The 13,274-nt window shown below is 50.2% G+C and overlaps 5 protein-coding genes across 5 annotated transcripts; 2 read left to right on the forward strand and 3 right to left on the reverse strand.

Moving 5' to 3' along the window:
• Positions 1 to 188: 188 nt before the first annotated feature.
• F4807DRAFT_461258 (uncharacterized protein) lies at positions 189 to 1,794 on the reverse strand (the record flags this gene model as incomplete). Its single annotated transcript, XM_048001656.1, has 3 exons — positions 189 to 800; positions 859 to 1,326; positions 1,381 to 1,794. The coding sequence occupies 3 exons, from the start codon at positions 1,792 to 1,794 to the stop codon at positions 189 to 191; spliced, it is 1,494 nt and encodes a 497-aa protein (XP_047853237.1).
• A 2,738-nt stretch (positions 1,795 to 4,532) lies between these two features.
• Positions 4,533 to 6,797, forward strand: F4807DRAFT_429083 (eukaryotic translation initiation factor 2 subunit gamma). The gene is made up of 3 exons (XM_047998308.1): positions 4,533 to 5,244; positions 5,296 to 6,282; positions 6,339 to 6,797. Exons 1-3 carry the CDS (start codon positions 4,721 to 4,723, stop codon positions 6,367 to 6,369), a joined length of 1,542 nt encoding a protein of 513 aa, XP_047853238.1. The 5' UTR covers positions 4,533 to 4,720; the 3' UTR covers positions 6,370 to 6,797.
• A 144-nt stretch (positions 6,798 to 6,941) lies between these two features.
• On the reverse strand, positions 6,942 to 8,949 carry F4807DRAFT_468373 (uncharacterized protein; the record flags this gene model as incomplete). The annotated part of the gene is made up of 4 exons (XM_048002601.1): positions 6,942 to 8,007; positions 8,070 to 8,335; positions 8,391 to 8,813; positions 8,871 to 8,949. 4 exons carry the CDS (start codon positions 8,947 to 8,949, stop codon positions 7,294 to 7,296), a joined length of 1,482 nt encoding a protein of 493 aa, XP_047853239.1. The 3' UTR covers positions 6,942 to 7,293.
• A 551-nt stretch (positions 8,950 to 9,500) lies between these two features.
• On the forward strand, positions 9,501 to 12,112 carry F4807DRAFT_429089 (Nsp1-like C-terminal region-domain-containing protein). The gene is made up of 2 exons (XM_047998309.1): positions 9,501 to 9,589; positions 9,658 to 12,112. The coding sequence occupies exon 2, from the start codon at positions 9,927 to 9,929 to the stop codon at positions 12,072 to 12,074; it is 2,148 nt and encodes a 715-aa protein (XP_047853240.1). The 5' UTR covers positions 9,501 to 9,589; positions 9,658 to 9,926; the 3' UTR covers positions 12,075 to 12,112.
• Positions 12,113 to 12,296: 184 nt separating this feature from the next.
• On the reverse strand, positions 12,297 to 13,263 carry F4807DRAFT_131156 (mitochondrial ATPase inhibitor, IATP-domain-containing protein). Its single transcript, XM_047992987.1, has 3 exons — positions 13,117 to 13,263; positions 12,759 to 12,890; positions 12,297 to 12,693 (listed from the first exon to the last, which is right to left on the reverse strand). Exons 1-3 carry the CDS (start codon positions 13,257 to 13,259, stop codon positions 12,654 to 12,656), a joined length of 315 nt encoding a protein of 104 aa, XP_047853241.1. The 5' UTR covers positions 13,260 to 13,263; the 3' UTR covers positions 12,297 to 12,653.
• Between the last annotated feature and the right edge of the window lie 11 nt (positions 13,264 to 13,274).

Consider the following 13,274-nt stretch of genomic DNA (forward strand, 5'->3'; position numbering starts at 1 on the left):
GTACTTCGTCGACTCCTTTAAATCCTGCAATCGTAGATGGTCGTTGGGTAGTGTCCAAACTTCGACGTGACCAAAAACAAAAAAAGTGATGTTTTCCAGCTCAGCTGAACAAAAGAAATTAGGCTATATCCAATCATGTAAAAATCAAAAGCTTTCCCCTTCCCACCAAGTTAGAAGTTGCACCCCATCTACCGCGCGTGTCCGAAATTCGGTTGGTTGGGTGGCGGGCTCTTCATCACCGCATCCGCATATGCTCCTGGGATGGGCACTGCGTCGTATTGGACTTCGCCAGGTGCGACGGGACCGTGCTCGTTGAAGTTGTTGCTGAAGCTGTGGCTAGGAGCCTCGGGGGTCGTGGGTGTCCTAAATGCACCCTGGCCTAGCTTGGGGGTGGCAGAGGGCGCTTTGGTTGGCGGAGCCTGCAGTTTGAACGGCTTGTCGGCCGCCTTTGCGTTTTGGCTCGCAAATGCGGATGGTGGCTCGACGATCTGGGCTCCCGGTGTGAACGAGGGTGCTTGTCCTTCCTCGATATCGCCGAGCGACTTGTAGGCCGACGGCGGGAAGCGCGGCGACATGGCGTACTGCGAGAAGGATGGCGACTTGGGGCCAAAGCCTGGTGTGTTAGGCGCTGATTGCGACCGGAGTTGGGCGAGATACAGGTCAGACCTGGCGCGGTCTCGTAGGTCCATCGACTTGGCCAGGCGTCGCTTGGTGTAGTACCTGTAGAACACGACGCTGTACAGAGTGATCGTGATGACATCGATCACAATCTCGATAATGATGCAGATCAGGGCCCAGTTCTAGGTGAAGTTAGTTTTATCGCTTGGTTTGCGGATGATTCTGTAGTTAGCTACTCACCTGAAGTCTGCAGACGAGTTCGTAATCAACCTTCTGCGAGAAGAGCTCGGAACGTTTATTGTTGACACACGACCATCCCCACAGATCCTGGTTGCCGCTGTTGTTCCTCGTGAACTGGATAACGCCAGCAGCGGCCGCCCATAGGATTACGGAAACGATAAACCAGCCGACTGCGAATAGCGTATAGTAGACACCGACTTTCTCGGCGCGGTGGTGACCACCTCGGCAGTAGCCAATGAAGACGAGGATGCAGATGAGGAGGTTGACGCAAGAAACAGCCAGCACGAGAATCTGCGGCCAGGTGCTTGTACCCGTCGCCCACGGCGGCAGGCCGTTCTGTGCTGGCAGACTCTTGGTGGCGTGGAAGATGGAGAGCGAGGAAGTGAGCATAGCGAGAATGATAGTACTGCAACTGAAGCTAACGCCTCGGAGCGCGAATTTGGCCATCCGCACTTTTGATTTTATGCCCTGCGCATTATGTTAGTCCCGGGGTTACGATTGCTTGATCGTGGAATTGCCTACTAGATCCCGTTCTTGCTCTTTCTCGGTGGCTTTCTCCCGCTTCTCTAGGATATCCTCTTCCCTGAATGTCGGGCTCAAGGGGTTCTCAATTTTCCTCGCTGGCGTGCCCGGAACCCTCATTGCGCTCTTCAGAGGCGACTTCGGCGTCATCGGCATGTTTACTGGCTCCTTTCTCGTGTCGTCGTTGATATATCCAAACCCAACATCGGCCGGTTGGGCCTGAGCTACATGTGACCCGTCTCTTCCAAACGGCATACTCCGTTGCTCTACTGGTGAGTGAACTGTAGTAGCTTCCGCAAATCTCGGCGTCCTTGGTGGCTTGAGCGATGATGTGGAAGATGAGCTAGTAGACGATTTTCTCGTGGGAGTCAAGTTGAGAGCGGCAGGCCGCCTTCTATCATCTTGCGGCGCCATTGTGGCGTTGTGTGGTATAAAAGAAAGGAAAGCGAAAGAAGGGAACGAGACTCTGTCTATGCGTACAGGCTACTACGGGTTTTGTATGATAGCTTCAGGAATGGAGTCCGTATGTATATAGACCAAAGATAGGAATGAAGCAATATGAGAAGAAATTTGAGAGACCAGCTATCGAGAGAAAAAGTATCCCAAAGTCGGATAGTTGGGGGAGGTGGAGGTTTTGAGTAGGCGCCGCCTCGAGACGCTACCACCTCATTTGTCCTTGTTTCTGAGAGCGTTCTGCATGGGATGGTTAGTCAATGGGGCTACAGAAGATGCAATGGGATCGCTCACGGTGGACCAGGGGTAGGAAATCCCCCAGACGGAGAACTCTGATAGGGCAGCTAAAGCAAACCCCAATATCCAAGTTGTACGTTTATGAAAATAGACGCCCGGAGGAACTGGTCTGGCGCCGGATACTTGCTTGGTTGTATCGACTTTCCCAGATCAACGTGTCACCGTCGATTCTAGAGTTAAATGAAGCAAGTCGCAGATTTCTGACACCAGGTTTCTGCGCAAACGAAAACACTAGAGCTGGAGGAAGAGTCTTGTGTAGATAGCAATGAAGCTAACAGGAAGGCATACTGAGAAAAGGATGTGAGAAGAGGGGCCACTGCTCTCTCTGTTGGGAGGACAATAATCGAAAACTACTATGCTAACGATACTTCTCTTTCTGTACCTAGGAATACAGAAATCTTGATAATCGTAAGACGGGTTACTCGCAGGAAAAGGCGACCTTCGCCTATCAGGTTGGAAGTACACCGGCACATCGCTGGTAAGGGTCGAAGTACATTCTCCAGAATCGACACAATCCGCCCGTTACAGCCAACCCGCCTCTTGAGTGCAGGGCTGGGCGGGAATTGGGTGCACTCTACATACCAGAATTACGAATGAGGTTAAAGACGAAGGCTTGTCAACGACCAGGGATCCTTCCCAGTCGAGCGCAAAGACGGGGAGAACGAAATGTGGTTGGGCGCATGGGACTAGCCGGCGCGATTCTTCCTAGCAGCTTTCATCGACCCCTGTTGACGATCTATCCATCTGATAGGCAGAGACCACCCCCATGTAAGACCCGTGCAAATGCAAGGTTGAACACATGGCCAATCAGAAGCTGTAAAGACGTGATACCGCACGACACCATGCAGGATCCAGTTGTGCCTGGGCGGTAAACTTTCACCACCCACATTCGACAGAACGACCGGGACTTCGAGTACCGACTCACTTAGAGCCATTTGCTGTCCTCTATTCGCGCTCACATTTTTGGCCATACGGTTGACCGTGAGTTCAAGCAGGATTCCTTGCAGATATTGGAATCCTATACCCCTGACTAATCTGAACTGTGGACTGGCCTTAATATTTTTCTGTGCAATGGAGACTCGACAGTCTCGACGGAGGCACTTTGAGAGTACCCTTGGCTACGAGATAAACGCAATAATAAGGCTGAGGGCAATATGATCCTTTTTTAGTACTCGAAAATTAAATCAGTCGATTACGGACTCGGCCAATTTGAGGAAAATAATCGGAAGGGTGGTTGTCGTGATAAATGTAACCCAAGAGACGAAAGCCTTTCACCCCCCTCCCCGGACCCCTTCCCAAATGACGATCGGTTGGTACGGACGCGCGGGAAGGGAGGCCAATTTCTGATGAATATGCATACAATTTCGTGCTACCACACTCGATGTAGCGTCACTTAATTCCTAACAATCAAGGCTGTAATGTGCCGCCAAGGCTTTCGAGGCCTATTTTTAGGGCTCTTGTGCCTCGTGGCCAATGAGACTGTGATCGAAAAGCGTATAGGCTGGATCGAGAGCAGCACTACTGCTATATAACGAAGCTGTTAACACACACTTGAATATGCCCTAGATGCCATACGGGCATATGTGCTGAGATGACAACTCTTCACTAGTATGCTGAAGATGCTGTTCTGAATATTATAATAGAATCCTAAGACGCTATGTAACCCATGTCGGAGGAAAGGTCAATGTAGGGCTGCATAAGGATGTATTTGTGCAGACAACAGCACTCATTACCACGAGACCGAGCTGCCACGGGTTGATTATGAGTCTTCAGTAAGCTCGTATGTGACCGTGCCTCGGGGAACACAAATATCAGCCTCATTGAGAGGCGAATATCCAAGAATAGTCCTGTCCTGGTCAGTGAGTGAGGCTCTTCGCAGGCATCGGGTAATTTGTCTTGGTGCAAGTTTGATACCACATCGGTGTTGAGATCGTCCACAACTACTATTGACTCGTTGATATTTTTAAGTTACAAACCTGAGCTGTATGATGGTTGAGTTCTCGGTCTCCTCTATGAGGCTATATTGTAATCTGTATAGGAAGGTAAGTGGTGATTGATCAAGGTCCGGCACAGGTAGCTGGATTCCCTTTAGGGAACTTTTGAGAGAAGTGTTGAGGAAGAGAAGTTTAATTATATACCTCGGAAATATGGGAATAAGGGACAATAATATGGTAGCAAACATGAGAGACGTTTCCCCCTAATTTGAAGTCAAATAGTAAACTTCAATTAGAATACTGTTTGTGTTTGAATGAAATTCCCTTTATGCTCATAACGTTATTCGAAATGAATTTAACAGGCATATGCAGATTATGCAGATAGAGGCATCAATGAACCGGTAGCAACTCAGATACAAAAATACTTATAGATTTGCCCCTCATTCGTTATCTTATCGGAGCATGGCAGGAAGACTCATACCGTACACAACTTCAGGTCAAAAAAATCGCAAACTCGGCACTGAAACGTCATTTTTTTTATCGTATCTTTCACGTTTACCTGACATCTACCCATCGTTAAACCCAGGACAAGAGAGAGGCGTACAATCAAGAAAAACAAAGGGAACTAACTTATTTTCATATTAAATTCCAGCACAATGTCCGCGCCTGACAAGTTCGGCAACGACATCGAATCCGAGTCGGATTCCGGCAATGAGTCTGTCAACGAAGGTCTCGATGATGGAGTTGAGGAAGTAGATCAGAAGCCTCTCAAGTCAGCTATGAAGAAATCGCCCATGGCTGCACTTCCTCCCGTTCAGCGACCTCCTCTTCCTCCCCAGACCGATGCGAAAGACCTCGACCTCCCCTCGTTGACCCCGCTTACGCCCGAGATTATTGCCCGACAGGCAACCATCAACATTGGCACGATCGGCCACGTCGCTCACGGAAAGTCTACCGTCGTGAAGGCCATCTCCGGCGTACAGACGGTCCGTTTCAAGAACGAACTGATCCGAAATATTACCATCAAGCTGGGTTATGCGAACGCCAAAATCTACAAATGTGACAATCCCGAGTGTCCTAGACCTGGCTGCTACCGAAGCTACAAGAGTGAGAAGGAAGTTGACCCTCCGTGCGAACGCGATGGATGCAGTGGTACATACAGATTGTTGCGACACGTCTCGTAGGTCTACTCCTTGCCTTACTTGGTCGCATATGTCCTGACAGATTTTAGTTTTGTGGATTGCCCTGGTCACGATATTCTCATGAGTACTATGTTGTCTGGAGCCGCAGTCATGGACGCTGCTCTCCTGCTCATTGCTGGCAATGAATCCGTGCCTCAACCTCAGACCTCGGAACATCTTGCGGCTATCGAGATTATGAAGCTAGACAAGATCATCATCCTCCAGAACAAGGTCGACCTGATGCGGGAAGAAGCCGCCCAACAACATTACCAGTCGATTCTGAAATTCGTCCGTGGAACTCCTGCCGCCAAGTCGCCAATTATCCCCATCTCCGCCCAGCTGAAGTTCAACATTGACGCTATCAACGAGGCTATCGTAAACACCATCCCCGTACCCATCAGAGATTTCACCCAGGAACCGCACATGATGGTCATCCGATCTTTCGATGTTAACAAGCCTGGTGCCGAGATCGAGGAGCTAAAGGGTGGTGTTGCTGGTGGCAGTATTCTACACGGTGTGCTGAAGCTTGGTGACGAGATCGAGATCCGACCAGGTATTGTGACTCGAGATGATAAGGGTGCTCTCCAATGCAAGCCCATCTGCAGTCGCATTGTGTCTCTAAACTCGGAATTCAACGACCTGAAATATGCCGTCCCTGGTGGTCTTATCGGTGTTGGTACGCGTATCGATCCTACCCTCTGCCGAGCTGATCGTCTGGTTGGTTTCGTTCTCGGTCTCAAGGGTCGTCTCCCAGCTATCTATAGTGAGATCGAAGTTAACTTCTACCTCTTGAAGCGACTTCTTGGTGTTCGTACAGCAGACGGCAAGCAAGCAAAGGTTGCCAAGTTGACCAAGAACGAGGTGCTAATGGTGAACATTGGTTCTACCTCGACTGGTGCTAAGGTTGCTGCTATCAAGCAGGACGCCGCTAAGCTATCCTTGACCAGCCCTGCTTGTACAAACTTGGGAGAGAAGATCGCTCTAAGCCGAAGAATCGAAAAGCACTGGCGTCTTATCGGATGGGCCACTATCACAGCGTAAGTTCTCCCACAATTTCTACGATATTTCTGAGTCAGCTAATGAATTTATGCAGCGGTGTCACGTTAGAGCCAACCGAATCGTGAGAATCAGGCGTGGTATAAGGCATATCGCGAAAAGTGTTTTACAAGCTACAGTTTTGAGGCTGTAGCTAGGAGCACAAAACAAATAGGGTCCCCTGGGTACGGAGGTCTATCGTCAGGAGCATGGTCTTTAGGTACTTGGCAGGATTGCAGACACCTTACCGGAAGCTCTTGAGAGTGGAGAGAAAATCTCCGGGGAGGTTTGTGTATCTGGGTGCTTGCAATAGACAAAATGGAAGAATTAATAATGACTATTCCAGTGGACCTCGACTTCTGATCTTCGCCCAAGGAGATTGGAGACCCTAGGAGAACTCGTCTGCATAATGAAACAGTCTATGAACAATGCCCCAGTTGTTGTGACTACAAAAATATCCAATCACTTACGTTGTAGCCTTAAACCTCAGTATAATTATATTATTGCTCCGATCAAACTGGTTGTCTGTAGAATTTCATGACAGCCTCTAAAAACCTCATCGACATGTAAATACTGCACAGAACCGGCCTAGGTACCTAGGTAATCAAATGTGATATTGCAATTCTTCATGGAGAGAACCAGATTATCGGTCTATATGTACCTTCTAACTTCCATTGTAACGGGAGATACGTGGAGGGAAGTACATTTATTTATAAGGAGGAAGCATATGAGGTTGTCTACGGACCTAGACTGGGCCTAAATATCGCTGATTCGTGAAGTTGGCAAACTTGAAACCATCTCACCCGCTCAGTAGGACCTGATATAGAATTAAGAGGTCGAGGAACCCAGATCAAGGCGTGTATCTTCATGAGAGATATCTCAACGGACTGTATAGGTACCTAGACAATTAGAATTCCTCTTACGCGGTGGGCACCTTAGCTCTAATATGCAGATCATCTGAATGAGACGCTCAAATATAGGTAACCATTATAGTTCTTATATTATTCAGCTTCTCATTTCCTAGTTTTGCGCGCGTGCTTCACAAGGTTTTCTATAACTCCTTCGAACGCCTCCCTGTCCCCTATCTTCTCGTCCGTACGCTTCTTCCAGTACTCGAGCACCTCCTTCGCTAATCCCTCCATCTCCTGCAGCTTCTTCACGTGCTGCTGGAGCTCCTTGTCCGTCATACCCCCTAAAGCCTCGTCCGTCGTCGCGCAGAGTTGTCTCGCGGAGACGAGATCTAGCTCAGGTGGTTCGGGCGGGCCTTTCTGCCGTTTCGAAGCCGACCTCGGCTTCTCCTTGCCTTGAGAGTCCACGGATACCGAGGAGTTGTTATCGGCCTCCGGTTTTCTCAGCCTAGAGACTGATCGAGAGTCTGATGATGTGCGTAGGGAGCCGTTTGAGGTGACACGGTGGACGGATGGAAGCACAAGCTTCTTTTGCTTGGAGGCTGGTAATATCTCGTCTAAATCCACTGGTACACCAAGTGAAACTAGAAATAGACGTCGTATCCGAGATCGGATCCAATCGGGAGGTTGCAGAGGTGGTGGTGCTGCTAGTTGTGACCAAAGCGAGGCGCTTCTAGGGTTGAAGAATATAGGATTGTCTTTCGGAGGTGATGGTAGTTCTGGGATGTCTTGTATGTCAGGGGAGAATAGGGCGTCTAAGTATGGCTCTGTAGCTGTTAGGATATCCTCCGAGTCAAGGCCGTCTAGATCTAATATTGGCTGACGGGAGAAGATAAGTTAGCATAAAAAATGTGACTACCTAAAGAGAGACCTAAACATACAAACGAAGGTATTGAGACCTGAGACTGAAGAGCCGGCATGTTAGCCGAAGCTTCGGCCTCGGCCGCTTGAAAGCCATCATCGAAGTCGCCAAAATCAGCATCTTCATCACCCTCTTCAAAATCGTCAAAGTCGTCGCCAAAGTCATCATCGTCATCATTATCAACGGTTCCTTGGCCACCAAAACTCCCCGTTGATTTTGCTGCGGATGATTTTCTCCGTCGATGTTTTATTGGTGACTTGAGCGATGGGGTCATAGTCGCGTCATCTACGAGGGCAGGGTCAATCGTACTGGATAGCTTAGGAGGACTTGGCTGCCGTACCAGTTGCTTCTTTGCTGGTGTCAAGCGAGGATGGAGCCGGATTTGCCTCGCCAGTACCGTCGGCTTTGCGAATAAAGTCGGGTGAGGCGTCTGCTTCGTGAAGAGTCTCGTGGTAGCGATGAGTCGAGGACCCGGGAGCGTCCTCTGATTCCTCGACGACGGTCTTCGGAATTGGATGACCTCCAGGCGTCACAGGCCTGTCCGGAGAGACAGACTGCGACTTCGTCTCATTGAGGATGGCAATCTCATCTGGCTCGGCATCCTCCGTCCGCTTCTTGTAAGCTTCTGTGCCGGGTACTTCACCGTAAGATGGCTCATCGTCTACTTTCTCGACTCGCGTCCGCGGTACTGGAGAGGCAGATCCAGGACTATTCCCAGGGGAGGTCTGAGCATCGGAAAAATGCTCGTCAGAATCGGAGGATGCTGGTGCGGGTAATTGTTAGCCTAAAGGGGGGACCTGCGATGAGCGCTAAACCGTACCAAGCTCACGAGCACCTGGGTCCTCTACACCCCTCCTCTCTGGGGCTTCCAAGCTAACAGATCTTCGTTCTCTGGTCATGATGAAAATATTCCAAGTAGCAGGCCGAATGGATTTTGGTTGGCTCGGAGAGATCACAGATGGATGTTTATAGGTTCGAGATATATACTTGATAATAATTAAGAGCTGCGGCCTCCCTTATTGACAACCGTAGGGCTGTGTTGAGGGGTATCTCTGAAACAAGTTGAGGAAACTTAGGGGTGGGAAGAGACAATTGTTTATGAATTGGTGATCTAGGAAACGGCTGTAGGATCTATTAAAAGTGTGTGAGGTTATAAACCATCTCCCCTAGCGTTCTACCCCTTTGAGGTGAGGTCATGAGCAGAGATCGAGTGTTTAGTTAAATGATCGGAGACAGACGTTCTAGACTAGGCGGTGGGTGCCCAGATCATTCAGTAGGGGCTGATTAGATAAGGCCTTAATTACATAAGCCATAACGAGCCTGAACGAGCCTTAGTGTGGCTGGAGATCTCCCTCAACGGGGGTGGAAGGTACGTACCTAAATTAGCTAAATCACAGTGAAGTACGACCTGAAAATGGTCTGTGCATGGAAGGTACCCAGTCGCGTCGAACTTGACATCTTTTGAAGCTTGTCGCGCAAAAACATTTGAAGTGGTCGGTCTGCGACGCATACTTTTAAAAAAACAACTAAAAAGAACTGGTATGTTAAACGTCAACCCTCCACCTTTCACGGAAGTAGACATACTAATTCTTCCATCGTCGGCTAAGATAACTGGACAACTACCATCGAGGATTTATTCTCTTGTTACCGGCATTGGGTTTGCGCAGTCCCGTGAACTTCCAGACGCCGGCACCCAAGCCTTTTCTACCCTTGTGGGTTGAGGGATGAGTGCAGGTCTCAAGTCTACATCGAAATAATCGTACTTTACGCTGCCGACTAGACGGGCCATCACATTCCAACGAACAAACACACGTCCATCATCTTCGTACCCGATACCACATTCCTACCCTACATACCTAGCAAACAAACCGACACCATGTCGTTCTTCGGCAATAATGCAACCTCTGGAGGTCAATCCAACAATGCCACTACGTCAAGTGCACCTGGTACTGGCAGCTTGTTTGGCACAACGACCTCAGGCAGCTCGAGCAATCTTTTCGGTGGCTCATCTACCGGAACACCTAGCTTCTCCTTCGGAAATCTAGGTGGAAATTCTAGCAACACGACAGCTGCATCGGCACCAGGAACTTCACCTAGCTTGTTTGGAAATAGTGCAGCCAAACCAGCAGAACAGAAGCCTTTATTTGGAGGAGCTACAGCAGGCGGTAGTGCACCAACCACTACCGCGCCGAGTGGAAGTCCCGCTCCGCTATTTGGCAGCATTTCTTCAGCTCCTAGTTCCAACCTCTTCGGTGGTGCGAAACCAGCTCAATCCACAAACCTCTTCGGAAACAACAACACTTCAGCACCTGCGTCGACTGGTGCATCTACAACCCCGACTTCGGCAGTATCGGGTGCTTTCCCTGCAGGTGGATTGTTCGGATCGAAGGACAACAAGGCTTCAACGCCAACCACTAACGCCCCTACCTCTCAAGCTGGCGGTATGTTTGGTAACCTTGGCGGAAGCAGTAACCTCTTTGGTGGTGCGAGTTCTAGCAACACCCCGACTATCAACGCCCCTAGCCCTTCCGTGTCAACACCTACGAAGACGATGTTCCCACTGAACTCTACCACTCCTGCGGGAGCACCCCCGACGAAACCTACTGGTAGCCTCTTCGGAAATACCGGAACTCAGAGCTCCTCTCTCTTTGCAGGCGCTCAACAGGGCGAGAAGAAGGAGAGCCAGCCCGGTAGCTTGTTCGGAGCTGCGGGTGGTTCGCAGGCTGCAACGGCAACAAGCCAGCCAGCATCATCTGCTTCAGCCGCTCCTTCGCTGTTTGCGGGTACTGGCCAGACCTCAAACCAACCCTCTAACCTCTTCGGAGGCGCGAAGCCTGCTGAAGGCTCCTCTGCCCCAAGTCTATTTGGAGCGAAACCTGCAGCTCCCGCACAGACTACCGGCGCTGTACCTGCGGGCGCTTCCTCACTTTTTGGGCAACAGGCATCGAAGCCAGCTGAGGCATCTTCGGCAAAGCCTAGCAATCCTCTTTTTGGAGGCCCAAGCACCACGCCGACGTCGACGGCGTCAGCTGGCTCATCCTCGTTATTCTCTGGTCTCAACAAGCCTTCATCTACTCCGGCTACGACGTCCACCCCTGCCGCTCCGACGACAACGCAGACCAGCTCACTCTTCTCAGGCCTTAACAAACCTTCGGGTCCCGCTGCCTCATCTGAGCCGGCTAAGCCGCAAACAACTTCCATGTTCTCTGGTCTAGGCAAACCGGCCTCTGGTACCGCAACCACTGAACCAGCCAAACCTGCGTCTGGCCTCTTCGGCGGCGCTGCTTCTACTTCAGCGGCAGGATCCACACCTGCCACAACCGCTGCACCAAGCACTGGTGCGGCAACTTCTGCTTCTACTCCTTCTCTAGGCTCTACGACCACGACCGCTGCTCCTGCAAGCTCCTTATTCGGTGGTGCTTCCAAGCCTGCTCAGCAAGCGGCTAGCACGAGTTTGCAACCCTCTGCGGCTGCCCCTAATGCCATGAATGCCTCTACTGCCGGTCCTCCTTCGTCTATGGCGCGACTCAAGAACAAAACAATGGACGAGATCATCACTCGCTGGGCTACGGATCTCTCGAAGTACCAGAAGGAGTTCAAAGAGCAAGCAGCTCAAGTCGCTCAGTGGGATCGTCTCCTAGTCGAGAACGGAGAGAGAATCCAGAAGCTTTATCTGGATACCTTTGAAGCTGAGAAAGGTAGTCGAGAGATTGAGCGACAGCTCGTTGGAATCGAGAGTCAACAGGAAGAACTTGAGTCATGGTTGGATAGATACGAGGGCGAGGTAGACTCGATGTTTGCCAAGCAGATTGGACACGGAGATCAGCTTGCAGGTCCTGACCAGGAGCGAGAGAAAACCTACAAGCTGGCCGAAAAGGTCACGGAGAGACTGGATGAAATGGGACGTGATTTGACGAAGATGATTAAGGAAATCAACGATATTTCCGGTACATTGAGCAAGGGCAACAAGCCAGATGACCCGGTAAGTCTTTTCTACGAAAGGCCCCTGAGATGTTCCAGTTAGCTAACCCCATCTATAGTTGAGTCAAATCGTCCGTGTGCTGAACGGACATCTGTCCCAGCTCCAGTGGATCGACACAAATGCTGCCGCGCTCCAAGCTAAGGTTGCGGCGGCGCAGAAGGAACGCAGCACTATCGGCAACCATTATGGTGGACCGGAGCAAGACAATGTCGATAGCTTCTACCGATCTTACATGGGACGTCGATAAACGCTTGGGAGTTTATTTGGTAACCGGAATGAGAGGAAGTGATTTCTGTCAGGGGAAGTCTGGTCTAGGAGTATAGGACAACATTGCACATAACACCATAGATTCAGATATCACGGCACGCATGAAGATGAAGAAGACACTGATATGTGCGCTGCGATGAGAGACGAGAGTTGATTCTCGAGAAAGCAACGAAAGCTCATCGCCCACATGGAAATGGCTGTATTTATGTACATTACGACATGGCAAAAATGCGACGGCCGAAGGACAAATCTGGGTTTTCTAGTGACCGGGCAAAAACTCGAGTGTCGATGCTAGGCACCTTAATGAACACGGAGTTTCGGACTTCCTTCTCTTATGAGTTTCTAGTATTATCTCTAGTTGTGCTCGCCGCCTTGCTCTTTGGTCAGCTCGTCACTAAAGAGAAACAGGTTCGTTAGTGACCGTTCCGTAGTTCCGCATTTCGTAAGATACTAGCTTACATGTGGTCGGTGAGTCTCTGGAGGTGCTCCTGTTGCTCGCGCAGCTTCTGGCGCAGCTCGAGGAGCTTTTGCTTCTCACGCTGACGGATGGCGAAGTCCTCGTTAGCCTTTTCGCGCTTTTGGAATGCGTCACTGTTTTTTTCGGTGATTTGTTAGTTAGTTTCCTTGGTATTTCGTTTTATCCACATGTCCCCTTGGGTTTCCCCGCGACTTCTTATGTATTCTTCTCATGCCCGAGGCAAGTCGCCAGGATGTAAGAGCTTCGAAACTCGAGATTGCCAGGGGCACCCGCTCCCACCCCGGCGACTTTTTAATACGATTTGCGGGGGTATATTGAAGTTATATATATATCACGTACTTTGCACCCAGGCTACCTAGCTTGTTCGGCGAACCGGTATCTCCCGCAGCCATGGCACGGAGACTCGTCGAGAAGGCTCGGCTAGAGGATGGATAGAGGCGGAGGTCGCGGGACGGGACCTTGGTCAAAGTTTGACGGAACATGGTGGCGATCGGGTA

Source organism: Annulohypoxylon truncatum, assembly GCF_022578515.1.
Source record: "Annulohypoxylon truncatum strain CBS 140777 unplaced genomic scaffold F4807scaffold_20, whole genome shotgun sequence".
Taxonomy (NCBI): Eukaryota; Fungi; Ascomycota; class Sordariomycetes; order Xylariales; family Hypoxylaceae; genus Annulohypoxylon; species Annulohypoxylon truncatum.

What these genes read in the sequence shown, in the direction of transcription:
- F4807DRAFT_429083 (XM_047998308.1), top strand. Translation starts at nt 4,721, where the DNA reads ATGTCCGCGCCTGACAAGTTCGGCAACGACATCGAATCCGAGTCGGAT. An exon ending in AGATTGTTGCGACACGTCTC is followed by an intron (nt 5,245 to 5,295) that starts GTAGGTCTACTC and finishes GACAGATTTTAG; the next exon opens with TTTTGTGGATTGCCCTGGTC. An exon ending in GGATGGGCCACTATCACAGC is followed by an intron (nt 6,283 to 6,338) that starts GTAAGTTCTCCC and finishes GAATTTATGCAG; the next exon opens with CGGTGTCACGTTAGAGCCAA.
- F4807DRAFT_131156 (XM_047992987.1), bottom strand. Translation starts at nt 13,259, where the DNA reads ATGTTCCGTCAAACTTTGACCAAGGTCCCGTCCCGCGACCTCCGCCTC. An exon ending in CTAGGTAGCCTGGGTGCAAA is followed by an intron (nt 12,891 to 13,116) that starts GTACGTGATATA and finishes CGAAAAAAACAG; the next exon opens with TGACGCATTCCAAAAGCGCG. An exon ending in CAGAGACTCACCGACCACAT is followed by an intron (nt 12,694 to 12,758) that starts GTAAGCTAGTAT and finishes GTTTCTCTTTAG; the next exon opens with TGACGAGCTGACCAAAGAGC.
- F4807DRAFT_429089 (XM_047998309.1), top strand. Translation starts at nt 9,927, where the DNA reads ATGTCGTTCTTCGGCAATAATGCAACCTCTGGAGGTCAATCCAACAAT.